The sequence below is a fragment of the Callospermophilus lateralis genome, chromosome 6, assembly GCF_048772815.1.
Source record: "Callospermophilus lateralis isolate mCalLat2 chromosome 6, mCalLat2.hap1, whole genome shotgun sequence".
Classification (NCBI taxonomy): domain Eukaryota; kingdom Metazoa; phylum Chordata; class Mammalia; order Rodentia; family Sciuridae; genus Callospermophilus; species Callospermophilus lateralis.
Window position 1 is genome coordinate 17,236,921 of NC_135310.1, and position 18,246 is coordinate 17,255,166.

The following is an 18,246-nucleotide window of genomic DNA, read 5'->3' on the forward strand; positions in this document are numbered from 1 at the left end:
CAGCTGCCACATCCCACAGCCGATCCTGGAAGGCAGGTCGCCGAGGCCTGGAGCCCAGCCGCCCGAACCCCGGACACTGAGACCCAGAGGAAAGCACCGCCCACTGGCTGGACGAAGGCCTCAGAAAGGGGGCTGGAGTGTGGGTTCTGGGCCCCACTCCCGTGCTTCCTCTCCAGGCTCCTACTTCAACCTCGCAAGCTCACAGTCTGGATTTGCTCCTTGGAGAGACTGTTTCATTCTTTTGACATTTCTTATTAAATAAAGCGGAGTGGACCACTAGCTACAGCTCACTGGTAATTTCGCTCTATTTACCTTTGATTCCATTTATTTCCATTGAGAATAGTAGAAAATAATGTAATGAAACTTTGTGTTGGGGAACAACTAAGTCATAAGAACATGGCTCGGGTTCGGACTGTGCTCCCTCCCGTGGGGTCCCTTGTTGGCAAGGCAGGGCCAGCTGGCCTCGGAGGCGTTGGCACGCCGGGCTCCTGCACTCCTGGGGAAGCTGGGACAGCCTCTGGCCACCACCTTCAAGTCCCTGGGACCCAGCGGCTGACTTCAGAGCTGGACTCAACCCACCTACCTGCGGCCCCTGGATGAAAGGGCAAGGATGAGGGAGGCCGCCAGCGTGGCCCGCGATGGGGAGCCCAACTTCCGGAGTATCTGCAGTGAGCAAGGGCACTTCTGAAAGAGCAGAGAAGGTGGGTTTCCAGCCCAGGAGCAGCACTGACCCAGCCTGACTTCACGTCCTGCTGAGCAGAGAGCGCTCTCTTCTCTCCAGAGTGCCACAGTCAGGTCAGGGAGGAGTGGCTGGTCCTGGGAGGTGTGCAGGCTGAGTGCGTTCAGACCTCAGCCACTGGACACGTGCATCCAGTGCAGCACTGACCAGATTAACCCGAGAGAACCAGCATCTGCCCTGAAGCTGCCTGTGACCAACAAGGAGGTGGACACAGGAAAACTGGCCTGCTGGATACATGGAAAGAGACCAGGCAGTGGGGAGGAGCTCTGCGGGCTTCCAGGAGAGCAGGGGGCTGTCCAGGAAGGCCCCATTGGCTGAGGCCAGCCTGCAGGTTGAGGGCAGCCTTCACAAGGGTGGAGGGATTCCACAGAAAGAGCAAAGGCACAAACAGTAAGTGGAAGTGGAAGGAGAGCCCCTCGGAGAGCCAGGAGGCCAGGCCTGCCTGGACCAGAAGGCAGGAGTCTGTGCTGCCACCCCGGGGGCCGAGGTGTCAGCCTTGTTCCTGGAGGAACCTGTGGAGGACCAGCAGTGGGCTGTGTGGGGGGAGACGGAGACGAGGAGGGGGCCAGAGGCATGCAGAGGACCCTGCACAGGGTCAGATGAGCCGTGGCCAGGAGTCAGGGAGCTCCAAGTGCCCTGCATGGCCACGGTGCTTACCCTGGTCCTCTCCGGCCACCGCCTTGGGGCCCTGGAACCCGACAGCAGAGGCGGGCGCTGGTAACTGCCTGCCCCTGGATTTTTGCAGAAGGTGGTGCATATCCTGGGCATGAAGACACAAAGCTGCGAGTCATTCCCCTAGTGCTGGCAGGAGCCCTGGTCCTGCACGCAGCCGTCTCCAGCTGCCAGGGCTCTCCAGCCACAGCCCAACACCCTAAGCATGGCACTGGGCACTGAGAGGGTTTTTTAAATATGAGAAGAAAATACCAGCTACAGAGAATGGTAGAGAATTTTTTTTTAACTCTATTGACTTAGTTCATCTTTCAAGCATGAAGACATGGTTGGAGAAATTCAAGGTTTTTTCTATGAAAAACATAATTATTTTAAATAAAATCACCAGGTCTATGAGTGACCCACAGGTGGAGAACTCCTTCCATCTACCTGGAGGCTCATCTACATCTGAGCTGTGAACACGGCCCCTGTAAACAGTGCGGGTTCTCAGGGTCACCTTCCCCACCTGCGAGGGTGCCTCTTCCAGGGGACCAGCGGCAGTCCTGTCTTGCAGACTCCCGTGAGGAGCTCTGGGTCTGTCTTCCTGTGTTGCTGTTTTCTCTGGGTTGGTTCTTCCTAGTTTTATGCTTATTGGCTAAAAGTAAAGGTGGGTATTTTGTGTTAATAGCAATCAGATCATCTGAATATCTGAGTCAGTTCACGGTGCTGGCTCTCGCAGAATCCACACGATGACAACCCTGTCTTCATGCCTGCACAGTGTACCTCCCCCTCCCACCTTACAGCTGCCCGTGTGACCCTGGAACTTGGGGCCACTGTGGTCCATAGTGTAGGGAAGGGTCGGCACCACAGTGAAAGAAAAGGCTTAGCACTGAGTTCACCAAGGACAAGGTCAGCGAGTGTCGGCCTCTGTGCTGTTCAAAGCTGCGGGCCATGGGGAGTGTCAGGCACAGGGGTGTGCTGTTCCCACTCAGTGGCCGGTTACCTCCGACACATGCTTGCACACTCGTAGGTAGCCAGCTCAGTGCTCCCGTCTTCCATTCAGTGTGGAAGCACAAGAATCTACGACAGCGGAAGCCAGGAACCCCATGGGGCCCCTCCTCGGCCTCAGACACGCAAACCCCGCCAGGAACACGCCCTTCCCTGCTTCAACAGACACTTGAGAGGAGATTTCAGGCCCTTCTTCAAGGAGGGGTGTCTTCTGTTCCACGCTCACCCTGGGGGGCATCGCAGGAGCACAGGGTCCTGGCCAGCCCCCACAGCCCACAATCAGGGCCTGGATGGGGACAAAGAGATGTGCCCCCGAGGGTGAGGATGGCCCTGGGAAAGGGGAGCGCACGTGCTGGCCACAGACGGTCCCAGGAGCTCTTCAGGTACTTGGATGGTGGTGACTCCGAGCACAGAACCTCGGTGCTGTGTGGGATGAGACGGGGCGGGAGGGATGGAGAGCAGGCCCAGGGTCAGCTCACTCTGGACAGCCGTTCCCTCAGCTCACGAAAGTCTCCTGAGGACAGAGCTCTTGACCAAGATCCCTGGGCTCCTTTCCCCCGCAGGGAGCAAATGCCTCCTGATGGAGGGTCTCCTGTTCCATTAACGGGTCCCCACAGGAGACCTGTGGCCATGGTCAGGATGTCCCCACCTAAATTAGTCCGAGGAGAAAACCATAAGGTCCTCAGCCGCCCAGGTCGGCAGGGCCCATGGCGACGGTGAGGCTCTCCAGCCCACGCCGGGCTTGGCCTCTGCACTCCCCTCTGGTTCTCACGCTGCTCTGCACGCACCATGGCTGCCCACCCAGCCAGCCCGGGCCCTGCCCCGTGGGGACAGACAGCACAGCCAGCGGCCTCTGTGCTCCCCACCCTGAGACTCGACTTTTGTCTCTATTTCCTTGTGTTGTCCTTTTGTGTCCTAAAACCAGGGATGAACCATGATGTAGCAACCCCACCAAGCCGGGTGCTTTAGTGTCTTCAAACTGGTATTCCTTAAATCTTTGTCAAACTCACGTGTCTACCAATTTACTTGGACTAAGTACTTCTGGGTGCATGCTGCAAAGTCCTTCCGTATTTTCTGTCATTGGCCACCTGTCCTGGGACACATGCCCTTTGCATAATGTTGTGCTGCAGTGACAGGCCCTGGAGATCAGGACTTCCCAGCCTGTGCCTGTGTGTGAGGGGAGGGAAGCTATGCACGTGCCCTCAGGGATCCCCCAGGGCACAGGCGTCCATCCTTCCCCATCTCCTCGGCTGAGCAGAACAGGGCCCTGGGAATAGCATCAGGCCCCACCACAGACACACACCAAGAGCTGCCTCACCGATGCTGAGCTTAGTTCTTGGGGTCCAGCTTTGGGGGAGTCTCGGTGTCCGTAGACACTGCTCAGCTGTGGGTTGCAGAAGAGCTCAGAGATGAGGTGGACAGTGCCCATCCAGGTGGAGAAGCAGATCAGAACCTCCAGGGTGAGGGGAGTGCGGGTCTGAGCCCCCAGGCACGGCCAGCTGCAGCTGGGAGCCACAGGACTGCTGGCTGGAGCGTGAGCCTCCTCACTTCCTTTGGAGGCTGAGGGCTGAGAAGGCCTGCAGAGGGGATTTCCGGGGGAGCGTCTGCCCTCTGCCTGCTCAGTCCTCCTGCTCCTCCTTCACTGTGAAGGACCTGTGCAGGCAGCCTCTCGGCATCTGTACCCAGAGCACCAAGCCATCTGGACCACCGGAGCAGACGGCCTGGAGGGCTCAAATCCTTAGAGAATTGACTAGAGATGGGCAACAGGCCTGACCGGTCAGTTCATGCAAATGGCCAACAGGCATACAAATGCTCCACACCACCAGTCGGGGAAACGCGAGTCAGAACCACCGTGAGCCCTCACCAGGCTCCAGTGAGAATGGCCATTGCCAAAAAGACTGAAGGTGACCGCTGGCGAGGAGGCGGAGGAAAGGGGCCCTTGCACTGTTGTGGGAGTGTAATCAGCACAGCCAGCGTGGAAAACCACACGGAGATTCCCTGAAACACCAGCAGTAGAACCAGCACGTGACCCAGCAATCCCACTGCCAGGCACACGTCCAGAGGAGAGGATCAGTGTGCTGAGGGACACCGGCTCTCCCTGGGTCATCGCAGCTCTAGTCACAGAAGGTCTGAGTGTCCGTCAGCTGAGGGTGGACAGAGAAGGGGCGGGCCATGTGCACTATGGAGCACGCGAGTCGGCCACAGAAGGACGATCCTGTCGTGTACAAGAAGATGGACCTGGAGACACTGTGCCAGGAGAACTAAGCCCAGCTCAGAAGGACAGGCACCGCGAGATCGTAGTCCAAGTGTAAACTGATGAGGTTGATCTCTCGGAGCTGAGACCCCAGCTGGTCACCTCAGACGAGCTCTAGACATTGTTCAGCCAGACGTGGGGGTGAGTCTGGGGGGGGCGGTCCTGCTGAATGACTGGCACTCTCCTTCCCGTGATCCGAGAGGCTCTGTGGGTCCCTTTTGTAGTTACCTGGATATTGCCCGGATCCTGGAAGTAGCAGAATATGTCCTCAGACATAGGCGCGCCGTCCTGCAGCCCCAGGGTCGAATCACTGTCGCCTGTCCTTGTAACCCTGCCCCTCCTGGTCTTTTTTGATGGAACTTTCTAAGGACGAGGGTCCCCCCAATAAAAGCCCACTTCCAAACGTGCTCACTCACTCTTGCCAGCCTCTCGTGACTTTCCTCGCTCCCATTTGGGGAGCTTGAGGTCGAGAGCGGAGGAGCCGTCCTGGAGCTCGATTTAAAGGTAAAGTGTGTGTCTGTGTTTTATTTGGGGTCCCAGGAAATTCACACGAGTGACCTTAAGTTCAGCTGCCCGCACTGGTCGGGGGCAGCATGGGTGTGCCGGAGTTAACATGTGCTCTGTCCTCCCGCCAAAAGACAAACTTACAACACGGGGCCGCGTATCAGGGAGTGTCTGAGGACCCTTCACCCTAAAACAGGGTCCTGCCAGACTGCACTTACCAGAGAAGCCATGGCTGCCGTTTGAAGTGAGATTCGGGGACTCTGTTCTGCATCTCCCCGCTCCTTCTAAGCTTCTGTTGACACCGCCTCCCGGGCCGGGTCTCTGCTCACCCTCATGCTGTCCCCAACACCGTCAGAGGCACGGAGAACGTGAGGTGAGTGTGATGACTTCAGCCCTCAAGAAGCCTAGAGTGGAAAGAGACCGTGGGTGGCAGCAGGAGGACGTGGGCAGGACCACTGGGCAGGACACAGAGCAGCCGAGGGCACGCAGGAGGGAAAGGGGTCTCTGCGGGGCCTGCCCATGTAACCCAGGAGCCTGGGCTGGGGTCGCCTGGGCTGACCACAGGACACTGCTCTCCGTGACGACCGCATATCTTGCCCGAGAAACTTAGCTGCTTAAAGGCTGAAAGAGAAGATGCAGTTTCCGACCACTTCTGGAATCCAGAGGACGAGTCGATGAGCATTTTAAATGAACTCTGGGGAATTCTGTGGATGAGAAGCACCTGCTTCGGGGCCCATGACCCTGAAACACTTGGCCCCTGCCAGGAAAGGCCACGTCTGCATCGGCCATGTCCACCCAGCTGCCGGCTTAGTGAGCTCCTCTGGCATCTTGCAGACCCTGTTCCTGGCACGGTCCCCACAGACTCCAGTGTGCGCACGGCCGGCGTCTGGACCCTTGCCTCCTCTTCACCTTTGCTCTGTTGCCTAGGTCTGTTGTTTGCCATGAGAAGACATCGATTGCTTGTTTTACCCACAACTGTCTCTAGATCTGGACTAACGACTCCTTCTGGCAAAGCTCGGATGGGAAAATCTCACAGGACTTGCCTCAAGCACACCGTCAATGCCCTCCCTGGGCCTGTCCTCCTGGGCGAGAGCAATGCAGAATGGGGATCAGCTGACCCAACTGTGCTGTGTCAGGGAGGCGGGAATCTGGACCATGAAGCAGCTTCATTTGTCCTTTGGCCTGGGACAGGTCAGGGGGCAGAGCAGGATCAGGAGGGATGTGGGAGGGCGGGCAGTGGTGGGGTGGGCTCCCCTCTAGGTGAGCAGCCCCCTTAGTTCCAGTTCTCCAATGGTCAGCACACCACACTTTAAAAGCGGAAGCATTGTGAGACTCGTGGTGGTGTTTGAGAGCTGAGTGGGCGTGCAGGAGGCCAGGGGACATTGGCTGGACCTCATGAGTGGATTGGCCTCCATGCCGCTGACCAAGCCTCCCTGAAGCAGGGGGTTCAGACAAAGGAGCCCTGGGGTCTGCAGCTTGCCCCAGGCTCGTGCCCCAGGGTGAGCTGGCTGCGGGTCTCTGCTCCTGGTTGTGAATCCTTCCTTCTTCTCCACCTGGGCCGCCGGGCCTGAGGGTAGGGCTGTGCAGCAGCTGATTTAAGCAAGACTCCCATGAAGCCACTTTGTCCCCAGGGCAGGGTTCTCCCTCCAGGTTAGATGGGACTCCCTTCGCAGTGACCTGGGTGCTGTGAGACCTGCCCTGCACCCTGCTGCAGGATTCCTGCTGAGTGTCTGTGGCTGTGGCCATCTGCCATGGGGCCGGGCTGTCCTCTGTTGGTTAATCCCGTGTGTGCTTGCCCAGGCTCATTTCAGAAAGTCCACCGAGAAGCCCCACAGCTGAGGTGTCCATAGTGGAGATTTACAATAACGACATTTTTGATCTCCTGGCCAAAGAGGTTCCTGGAGCAGTGGTTGGGGTCAAGCGCGACGTCGTGACGACCCAGGAAGGATGCACAGAGGTCCCGGGTCTGACCTGCACGTGAGTTCAGGACAGAGGTCCCCTGGCCCCCGAGGGACAGTTGCCTCCCAGGTGCCGATCGGCCATGGCCCAAGCAGAGCCAGCTGTGCAGAAGGATCGGGCTGGTGGTCAGCGGGACGGCCACATAGGGTTCAGTGTTCAGTGCATGTCGCCCAATTTTTAGTTTAAGAATTTTTCTTCCTTCCCTCCCTCCCTCCTCCTTTCCTCCCTCTCTCCCCCTTCCCTCCCTTCCCTCCTTCCTTTATCCCTCCCTCCCTCCCTCCCTCCTTCCTTCCCTCCTCCCTTTATCCCTCCCTTCCTTCCTTCCTTCCTCCCTCCTCCCTTTCTCCCTCCCTTCCTCCCTCCCTCCCTCCCTCCCTTCCCTCCTTCCTCCCTCCCTCCCTCCCTCCCTCCTTCCTTCCTCCCTCCCTCCCTCCCTCCCTCCTTCCTTCCTTCCTTCTTTCTCTCTCATGGTGCTGGGGATCAAGCAAGCCCAGGGCCTTATGTGTGCTAGGCAAGCGCTCCACCACTGGGGTACACCCCCAGCCCAAAGTGGCCTTTTTTACTGGGAACTGTGCAGCGGTGACAGATATGTTAATCAGCTGGAATGCTGTGACTATGTCACAGTGTGTGAGTCTGTCAAAACATCAAGGTGTTCAATAATTTTATATGTTGATAATATGTTAATAAAGCTGTTGAAAATAAAAAACGTGTAGAGCCGGGTGGTGGAATGCCAGCCTGTGCATGCAGGGCCCTGGGTTTAGTCCTCAGCCCAAGAGAAAGAAATAGAAAAGGCTTTTTAAAAGGTATATAATAAATGTCTCTTTAAAAGTCTTCATCAGAGTCCATGGGAGGGTGTCATCCTGTCACCAAAGGGGCCAGGAGGGGACAGGGACCTAACTCAGCTTTTGTTGGCTCTTGACATTTGTTGCAGAAAAATAATTTGGGGACCTGTCGGGAAGAGGTATAGCAGAGATTCATTTAGGAAGGCAAGGGGCACTCACGGGAGGGACAGAGCGCAGGCCATCTCAAGAATGAAACGGGCCTCGGGCTCTTCTCTTAAAGGAGACTGTAAACAGGGAGCCCAGGCTCCTTTAATCTCGGAGCTCAGGGCGGGGGCCTGGTTCTCTTCGGGATCTCCAGGCTGACATTGTTGGGTGTTTATGGATGACTTTTGCAACATTCCCACCTCATAAGTCACTAGCAACATTTTTTCCCTTGGCTTTATTTAGTCTAAAGAAAATAGGTTGTGCAAGCTAGCAATGTGTGGGGGCGCCGGCTCACTGGGCCCGACACTCTGAGGCCCTGGGCTGCTTAAGACTCAGACCTGGGGGCACAGGCTGGGGAGTGCAGGGCTGCTCGTGGGGCATCTTGGGGTGAAGTCACAGCCCGATCCTGCTGTACTCCCCTGTCCACTGTGCTTGTGTCTTCCATCCTCCTCAACCCCACCTTGAAGGAGAGGAAAAGCAGATGAAGGGACCTCACTGCCCACGGTCAGACGAGGACCGTGAACTTCCTCACACTTGAACATCAGCATGTTATAGAGCGCAGTGACGCAGCGTCTTGTGAAGGTGCACTCCTCACATGGCCTGGGTTCTCCAGTTATTGTGAAAGCCCTGTGTGGGTCAGCACCTGCCCCACCACCAGGGAGTGACAGGAGGAGTTCCCACCTGAGGCCACGGCGGGGCTGCCCAGCCGGGGAGGACTCAGACTCAGCAAGAGAAGGCTGTGCCGGCGGCTGGTCCTGTTTCCAGAAGCCTGAGGTGCCAGGCATTTGGTGGTGACATGTTTGCAGAAGTAACCCAGACTCTCAGCTGTTGGCTGACGGACTATGATCCAAATGCAGCCCTTCCCTGCGGAGCCTGAGCAACAGCCCCATCCACGGACATGGGCTCTTATCTCCTGAGTTTAATTTGATAGAATATTCTAAAAACGTGGGTCCGTGAGGGTGAAATGGATGGAGGAAGATGGGAACTGGGGGTTACTGACCTTGGATTTGGTGAAACCACTGGTTATTTGTAATTGCTTATGTTCTGTTTTGCCTAAATCAGCTTCAGTCTCCTCTGGAATTGCCGTACCCATGTCTGGGAGCGGTGTCTGTTAGCGGTGGCCCGCTGTGTTGGCCTGGGGACAGCTGGTGGTACTTGCTACCTGCCATTGGGTGCCCTCTAACACCTCTCCCCTGCCAGGGCCGTCGCCAGCGCCGCAGAGCTGGTGGCACTTGTCCACGGAGGTCTGCAGCTCAGAGCGAGGCACCCCACCTTGGTGCACATGGCTTCTTCCAGATCTCACCTGGTGGTGACGGTGACTCTGACCGTGGTGTCCCCTCAGACAGCACTGGTGAGCTGCTATTGGCGCCGGGTCAGTTCAAGTAACAGAAATCCACCAAGAGGAAAAATCCCGGGGTCACCCGGGGTCTGCAGCAGGAATTGCAGCCACACCCTCCAAGGACCTGGGATCTGGGACCTGAACACAGGAGGCCCTAGGGCACAGGCTGGGGAGAGAGAGGGAGGTGGGCGGGAGGAAGCATCTGCTAGGGACATGGGCAACAGGGCATGCAGCACCTGGGGGCGCGGGACAGTGTCCTGAGGGGACTGCACAGTGGGAGAGAGATCAACTCCCGGCTTGTCAGAAAGGCCATGTAATACCACAGAGGCCCACGGCGTCCAGAGCAGCAGCTCCTGGATTCCAGTCACAGAGGCCCACACCTGCCTGCGCACAGGTGCACGGCAGGGCGCCAGGGGGCAAGGCAAGGCTAGGCCCCGCGTGGAGTGTGGAAGTCCATGGTGCAGAGGGTGTGTCCTGCAGAGCCGGCTCTGGCCCCGCCCCCATGCAGCCCCAGGGAATCCCTGCAACCTGCTCCAGCTCATTTCCTTCTTGCCTGGAAGGCCAGTGTAGACAGATGTGGTGCATCTTGTCACAAGGACACTCCACACTGTGGTCCCCGACAAGGGAGGTCGGGGGACAGCATACTCACTCCTCGAGCCACTCCACCAGCCAGCACACTACTGCCCGGCACAGGACTGGGCTCAGGTAGGGCCCAGGTAGCGCCAGGCACTCTGCTGATCCTGTGAGTGCTGCCACAAGACACAGACACAGAGGTGGCCTCTGTGCAGGGGTTCTGGGCTCTCCTACGAAAATCTCTGTGTTTTCTGTTTTGGGGGATGAGCATAAGCTCTCGAGGTCTCGTGGAGTCTGTTCAGGAACTTCGCAGGGCGAGACTTCAGACCCATGGACACAGCACTTCTTCGGGCTTCTGTGAAGCTGATGGATGGATTTCCAGGAGGGCATGGGTTTTCCCAGTGTTCCAGTCACCGTCGTCACCCGGACTACTAGGAAGCATTATTTAGTTTTCTTGGGATGGACTGGGCGTTCCTTAGACTTCCCAATGTGAAGCATGCTACCCGCCTCCTTTTCTTGTTATAGTCCCCTACAGAACCCACCGACTGTCCCTGTGCCCAGTTTGTTTCTAAGAGGAAGAGAGAGGCAGAACCAGCTTCTCGCTGGTGGGTGAGTCCTGGAGGGTGGAGCTGCAAGAGGCCTCCGCACTGACTCCCTGCCCGTCTGTCCTCTGTCTTCCCCTCCCACAGGCCAGCAGCACCATCCAGCCCCCCTGCAGGGTCACGCTGGGGCAGGGAAGGGGTGGAGCACCTCTCCCCAGGCTCCGCCTCTCCAGCCCCTTCCTGTGGACCACACGGGTTCTGCGAGGCAAGCGCAGGCCAAGCTGCAGCTGGTGGACCTGGCCGGCAGTGAGTGTGCAGGTGAGCAGGAGCTGGCCCTCACCTGGGGGTGCCCACAGCCAGGCTTGACCGGCCACCAGGAAGCTCTGAGCCTGGCACCTCTGCTCAGGTGACTCGAAGCCCTGTCACATCGGGCCATCAGAGGTCTCCCCAGGGCCATCAGAGGTCACGTTCTTCCTCCTCAGTTTCCAGGAGCAGCTCTGGCCCCTGGAGGAGCCATGCTGGCGCGATGGCGGAGTCCACTGTAAGGACTCCCAGGAGGTGCCTCCCCACCAGCTGCCGAGAGGCCCTCCCCCCAGAGCCTCCTTACTCGTAGGCGCTTGGAAGTGCAGGGTGGCTGAGGGGGCTTCTGTGCCTTGCAGGTGCATCTGGGGTGACTGGCCTGGCACTAAGGGAGACCTCGTTCATCAACCGGAGCCTCGCAGCCCTGGCAGATGTCCTGGGTGCCCTGTCGGAGCGCCGTGGCCACGTGCCTTATCGGAACAGCAAGCTTACCCACCTGCTCCAGGACACCATCGGTTCGTCCCCCTCAGATGAACCCAGAATAGAGAACACTGTGAGCTCCGCCTGGGGGAGCTGTCCCTGGTCCAGATTGTCCTTGGGGCCTACCCAAGTCTGCTGGGCTTCTGGGAGGTCCCCTCTCCAACGTCCCTGGCACTTGGTGGCAACTGCACTTGTGCCCTCCACAGTCTTGGGTAGGGCTGGCTGGTGTGTGCCTTCAGGGGTGCACCCCTGGCCATCCAGCTAGGCTCAGGGCTCCCTCCACCACGCTGGACTCAGCAGCAGCCAGGGCCACCTGCTCCATGGGTCCCCAAGCTGTGGGAGCTGCAGCTCTGCTGAGTGGGGTGAGGGCACTTGGTGCAGCCTCAGGGCCTGTATCAGCCACCTTTTTGGGGACCGCACTCTGCTCCAAGTGCCAGTGGACTTTGTGTAGGCAGCTGGACCCCGTCCAGTGCTTTGGGACATGTAGATGCCATTTGTCATGACTCCTACTCAGCTCACATCTTGTTCCTTTTATTTAAGGGGGCGATGCAAAGCTCCTGGTGATCCTCTGTGTGTCCCCGGGGCAGAAGCACGTGGCAGAGACACTGCAGGGCCTGGGGTTTGGGGCCCGAGCTCGGCAGGCTGAGCGGGGACAGGCTGGGAAGAGGCCTTCCTGCGCCCAGGTGAGGAAGTCGTGCGTGGGCTCAGCATCTCGATGAGTCCTCTTCCCCGGAAGTGTGCTCTCTGTCCCTGTTTTCTAGGGTGGGTGCCTGAGGAGTAAATGTGTTTGGATTTGATGAGCCTGTGGTGCCCCAGGGACCTGTGGCTGGCTGGCCGGGAGATCCCCGCAGAGCTCAGGCCAAATCACCCGGCACAGGAGGCCCAGAGAGAGGACGGCTCGTCCAAGGAGCCTCCTCCCGGAGCAGATGGGCAGCAGGTGCTCAGGTGGGTGAGGAGCTGTGCTGTCTGTGCGGCAGGCCCGCGGCCCCCCAGGAGGCCCAGCTCTGCGTGCTGTGCCTCCTTAGACACAAACGAGGCCACAGACCCAGGAGCTCTGCGCACAGGCTTCGGAACTAGACAGACTTGGGCTCTGCCTCCTGCCGGCTTTGTGTCCCGGAGAGGGAAGGCCCCATTTCCTTGTCTGTGAGCTGGTGAAGATCAGGGTGGACAGTAGGGGCAGTGAGGCTTGGTGGAGCAGAACAGGTGCATTACTCACAGCACACTGCCCTGAGGTATCTGTACGTTGCTTCTCTGGCCAAGTGAGGGCCCAGGCTGGGCACAGTGGCAGGGGAGGTGACGAGACCTCCAGCTCTTGGCCAGGGGTCTATGAGTAGTCAGGGCTCTGGGCACCGAGGAGGAAACAGCCCATTTCATGTCCACCAGCCTCTGAACTCACGCAGCTCCATGTGTGGGAAACCAACCAGAGCATCTGGGGACTTGATGCCAGGGCAGTAGAAGGGCCTGGGGGGCTGGGGATCTGCCCGCTGCTGGTGTCCACGTGTGCTGGGAGCCACGTCGCAGGACCCAGTTGCAACCTGAGAGCTGCATTCCTTGTTTCTGACCTTCTGGGCAGAGCCCCGCTGTACCAGGCCGACAGAGAAGCGCAGGAGACCCTGCCCGCAGGCCTGTGGGGAATGGCTAGACCCGGAGGCCCATAGAGCAGTGGTCGGAAGAGCAGTTTGAAGTCACCTTGTGTTTTCCCCAACCCCTGGTGCTGGGGCTTAGGGCTCTGTGGGACAGGAGGGGGCAAGGGGGGCCCACCTGGTTCCTGATTGAACTTTCCACCCAAGTATGTGGAGAGTAGAGGCTAGCTGGGGCAGGAGGGTGGGCCACCATCTGGCCATCCATCGGGGGGGGCCCCTGCCCAGGAGGGACTCCTGCTGGGGAAGGCTGTGAGCAGGAACTGTATGCTCCACGGGGGAGGCCGCGGGGAGATTGGTAAAGGGGAGTGAGTCTCATAGTTCCCAGGACCCTCAAGTACCCCCCACACATGAAAGAACCAGGTCTGGTGGTGTCGGGAGTAGGCTGGCCCTCACTCAGCCAGGGTGGGAGGAGGTGTGACCTGAGACAGTGACAGCCCCCTGTGCCTCCCTTGACCCTGGACAGGCCTGACCTCAGGTGAGAAGCTCTCGGGACTGGTGCAAGGCTGAACTGGATCTGGGTCAGTGCAGACCCTGCTTAACACTGAATATGGAGTGTGGACAGGATGGGGGTGTCAGTCCTCGGACAGGGAGACTCAGGCCTCTCTGGATCTGCTGCCCATAGGTGACTCAGTGCCCAGCAGTGACTCGGGCAGCCCAGGAAAGCGGGGGTACAGTGTGTATCCCCAGCTTCAGCCCCTGACGCCCAGCAGCGGGCAGCTGCAGTGTGTCCCCAAACATCTCCGGGAGGGCAAGGAGCCCCTGTTCTGGGTGGCGACAGAGGGGCACACATCCCAAAGATAGCCTGCCCAGGGGAACGTAACATGGCCAGAGGCTGACCCCCAGCTCTGACCCCCTGTGGGCCCTCCGGGAGCTCCTTCATGCAAGGCCGGAGTTGCACCCCCCTCTCTTCAAACCTGTAGGAGGTCTAAGGTCCCTGGTTTTAAAGATGCTTTGTGCTGATTTGTTGGAAGAAAAGGATTCAGCAGCAGCTTAAGAAGCACGTAATGGCTGCGTTGAGGGATGGACCATGAGGGGAGGCAGAGACTTCCTGACCACTGAGTGACAGCGAGGACAGGACGTGGGTGTCAGGGCGTAGAGGGGTCCAGTGCCTCTGCTGGGGAGGTTCCCTGAGGACCTGGCTCCGAGCAGAGCGTGGAGGAGGTCAGCGACACTGGGGAGGACACGGGGGCTGAGTGGTGGGTGCTGTGCTGTCCCCTGGTGGTCACCCCATCCTATCTCATGCCCAAGCCTGTGAGGGATGATTTCCTACTACACAGAGTGTGTGGGCCACAGGCCTCAGAGCCAGAGGGAAACTGCTAACCTGGAGGGTGGACAGGGCTTTGTCAGCACAGGGTTGAAGCCAGGGGCCAGTGACCCTCAAAGGGGCCGTGTGCCTGTGTGTTCTGCGACTGGCAGGGTAAGACAGAGCCAGGCTCCAGCCCTGGTTTGTCAGCAGAAAGGGACGCGCTGTCTTGGGGAGAAAGAGGAAATGGATTCTGCCCCCCCCCGCCCATGTCACTGGGGGTGCCAGCAAGCTGTCTGCTCAGGACGAGGCCCAGCTGACCACTGCCTCATTGTGTCCCCTTGCTCCAGGACACGTGGCGTCTGCTGCAGTATCCAGTGAGCTGGGTGAGACGGCCTTAGTGAGCGCGGCCCTGGGGGGAGCGAGAGTGGGCATGTGGTCGGGCGAGTTGGCGTTGGACTGCAGCTGTGCCTTGGCAGGGCTTTGTCCCACTGCCAGCCTCCAGCCTCGGCCCCAGCTCTGGTGTGTAAAGAGCCACACGGTCAGCACACATCCATTCCCTGGATGCCTACTTCATGTCCAGCTGTGTTCTGGGCACTGGAGATGCCACAGAGGACACACGAAGCTCCTGCCCTGGGAGATTGCAGAGCTGGGCGGGAGAGCCACGTTCCCCCAGGCGTGTCCTGCCCCCAAGTGCAAAAATAGTCGATTATTCCACAAGCTGCAGATAAAATGTGTCCCCAAAGCTCTTCTTGCCAAGGTGACGAGGGCTGGGAGGCTGGGGTTTGGCAGGTGACTTGGTTAGGAGGTGGAGGGCCACGACAGGATTAATGATGTTATTAGAGATCCCAGGGGTCCTACCCCTTCTACTGTGTGAGGCCCTTGACCAGAGTCCAGTTGGCCTGGGCCTTGGGCCTGGGTGTCCAGTCCCCAGACGTGTCTCTGCCTGAACAATTTCTGTGCCCGTGATTTGCTGCAGGAGCCAAGCGAAGACTGCATGACAGCTGCCTCCCCAGAGACCAGGTGCCTGCAGGCCACCTCTCATGAGAAGCCATGTGCAAGGCAAGGCTGCAGCCGGGTGGCCACCGACCTCCAGGGCCCTGTCTCTGGACCAGGGGCATCGCTTCATGGACCTGTCACCACAAGGGGGATTGGTCTGGTCACAACCCCATCACACCTCCCAGAGTGGTGCCCATCCTGAGTCCCTTGTGGGTGGCCGAGGTCCGCCTGGGAGTCAGCTGGCCCTGCATGCTGGGTGATGCCCCTGCCCTGCTCCAGATGGCCTCTTCCTCCTGCTCCAGCACCACTCAGGCCTCGCGGCCTCTGGCACCCAGAAGACCAGGCCCCAGCACCAGGGAAATCATACCGTTCAGGACACTGCCCGTGGTCCCAGATGCTCTGTGATGGTGACGCCGGTTTCTACGGAGCCTGAACCCTTGGCTGCCTACTTCAGGTGCACATGGTGACAGTAGCAAAGGGCAGATGGGAGAAGCCACATGCTGCCCGCAGCCCCAGCAGGTCCACAGGAGTCGGGCACGGGCAGTGTTAGGTGCAGGCCAGCACCCAGGCCAAGGGCTGCTGGGGACGCTGGGGACACTGGGGAAGTGGCAAGCCATGGGGGCCATGGAGGCTTAGGCAGGTGAGGAGCCCAAAAGAGCTCCAGTCTGAGGCCTGTCCTGCAGCCAGGGGCCTCCATTCTCCAGCAGGAGGGCTGTGAGCTGAGAGCTGGGCATGACACATGTCCCTGGGAGTCAGCCCTGTGACCAGAGGGCCTGACATCAGCATCCCCAGCTTGAGCCTGACTCTGAGGCCGGAAACCTCCAGGTGGTCATGGGCACCCTCTGCCAGGAGGGTGGGATTAAGGCTGGGAAATCTGAAGTAGATCTGAAGGAAGTTCAGAGAAAAATTAAAAACCATCAAATCCCAACTTTCAAAAGCTGGAAAATAACACTAATAATCCCAAGATTTCGAGGCAGCACTTTTATGAACTGGTTGCCTGAGTAACGAGCCACACACAACCTGGGGCCTTTGCAGACGGTCCTGTGAACCACTCTCTGAACCACGTGGCTCTCCTGGCTTGGCAGGCCAGCTCCCAGCAGTGAGCCTGAGGCATGTCCCCTGCGCCGGGTAACTGGTGACATGATGAGGACCCAGGGCTGAGAAAGGGGCTGCGGGATTGGGAGGTGTTTCTGCTGCCCCCTGGTACTCTGCTTTGGGGAGGACATGCCCACCCTGTGACATGGCCTCTGCCCTGTGCTGTCCAGTCCCAGAAGTTTACCACCCCTGCAACCTGGCCTGAGCCCTGGATGCCTCCGGCCAGGCCCGAGTTAGATGGTCTGCAGCTGTGTCCCCAGGGCTGCACGAGTCTCCTGCATGCCTCAGGCCCCATGTGGTCAGCCATGATGAGGAGGGCGGTGGTGCCCAGTGGAAAAGGATGGGGTCCCAGCCCCCCACAGCTGCAAAGTCGCCTGCACATTTATGAAGCTGTAACTGCATGCGCACATTGCTGAGCCCACGGCTTAACCTGCTTCTGGGGCTGCTGCCTGAGCCCTGCTGCTTGGCGTGGAGGACCCTCTCTGGACCCTGGAAGGCAATGGAGGCCCGACTCCTCCTGTCTCCAGCCACAGAGCAGCCGTCCAGGCCGCATTGTCATGGAGTTGTGCAGGCTGTCCCAGAAGGCTGGACTCCAGCTGGCAGTCTCCATCCTCCAATGGGGGTGCTGACCAGGGCACAGAGGACGGGAACACAAGAGCAGGCTCTGGTCCCCAAGAAGCAGCATTTACAAAGTGAGTGTGCCAGCTAGGAGTCAGAGTGTGGAGCGTCCATGCTGCATCTGGGTGAGGCAGGAAGTGAGACCCTGGCCTGGGGCTGACCCGTCGACCTCTAAGTGTCCTCTCCACCCACCTCGCAGACCAGAGATTGCAGCCGCAGCAGGGCTGCCTGGTGGATGAGGTCACTTGGCTCAACTCTCCATGGGCCCCAGGCCCAGAGGAAGGACAGAAATAGAAGGCAGCCCCCTCTGCCTCCCATCGGGAAGGACCTAGGGTGCAGGTCCCAGCCTCCCTGTGACCTTCTGCTGCTGCCCACAGCTGTGCTGAGAAGCAGGACACACAGGGCAGGGCCAAGGGAACTGGCAGGGGACGTCTTGAAGAGAGGCTGTGACCGGCTCTGGGAGGGCTGGCAGAGACCAGCTAGGGCTCCCGGCCCATCCCAGACATGAGAAGTAGCCAGAACAAAAAGGTAACCCCACCGTGGGTGGGCGCTGGACAGGTCACCCTGGCTATTCAGGGAGGACTCACTGTGTGAGGCCCTGGTCCTGGCCACTGTCCTCACAGCAGGCACTGGGTCCCCACCCTCAGCCATGGCCTCATGGCCCATGGTGCCTGCTCACCCTCAGCAGAGGACTCAGGGACCCATGGGAGCCCTGGTGGTGACAATGACACTGATGATGTGGGAGACCCCGGCCTGACAGGTCAACCCTCGACCCCCAGCAGCCAGGGAAGAAGAGGAGACGCAGTGGCCGTGCCGTCCCTGTTGGTGAACGGGAACCCAAGCCCCGGCTGCCTCCACCTCGGCTGTGGGTGCTGTGCCGGGAGGGACGGCCCCGGGCCCTTTCTCCAGGAACACTTGCAGTGCCGGGAAGTCGAGGCCGGTGGCTGGGAGCTCGCCTGACCCCATGAGAGCCTCGCTGGCCTCGTCCTCTGCATTCCTGCGCCTGCCGTGGGGTGTGACTGCATGTGGGGTGCGCAGGCACATGTGAGGACTTCTCTGTGTGGGCAGGATCCTGTCCAGGCCCTCACCACGCCTGCTCCCTCAGTGGGCACGTTCCTGCCCTACGTGGGCTGGGCTTTTGCTCCTCGAGCTGAAGGGAGCTGGTCTGACCCTCCCCAGGCCAGGTGAACCCCTTCGCTACCCCTTCTTTCCCCGTCTTGGGGAAGGCAGCCTGTGCCAGCTGTGTGAGGCCTGGGGCGGGAGGGGCCTCAGCCTCAGGGCAGGGGTCTGTGCAGGGAGCCACCCTCTACCTGGTG

At 59.4% G+C, this 18,246-nt stretch overlaps 1 protein-coding gene across 1 annotated transcript; it reads left to right on the plus strand.

Annotated features, from left to right (window-relative positions):
* Nucleotides 1–7,194: 7,194 nt before the first annotated feature.
* On the plus strand, nucleotides 7,195–17,898 carry LOC143387744 (kinesin-like protein KIF25). Its single transcript, XM_077109714.1, has 6 exons — nucleotides 7,195–7,259; nucleotides 9,299–9,449; nucleotides 10,786–10,870; nucleotides 11,212–11,367; nucleotides 11,873–12,015; nucleotides 17,710–17,898. Exons 1-6 carry the CDS (start codon nucleotides 7,195–7,197, stop codon nucleotides 17,896–17,898), a joined length of 789 nt encoding a protein of 262 aa, XP_076965829.1.
* The last annotated feature ends 348 nt before the right edge of the window (nucleotides 17,899–18,246 follow it).

What these genes read in the sequence shown, in the direction of transcription:
- LOC143387744 (XM_077109714.1), top strand. Translation starts at nt 7,195, where the DNA reads ATGGCCCAAGCAGAGCCAGCTGTGCAGAAGGATCGGGCTGGTGGTCAG. An exon ending in CAGCGGGACGGCCACATAGG is followed by an intron (nt 7,260 to 9,298) that starts GTTCAGTGTTCA and finishes CTCCCCTGCCAG; the next exon opens with GGCCGTCGCCAGCGCCGCAG. An exon ending in AGAGGCCTTCCTGCGCCCAG is followed by an intron (nt 12,016 to 17,709) that starts GTGAGGAAGTCG and finishes CTCGACCCCCAG; the next exon opens with CAGCCAGGGAAGAAGAGGAG.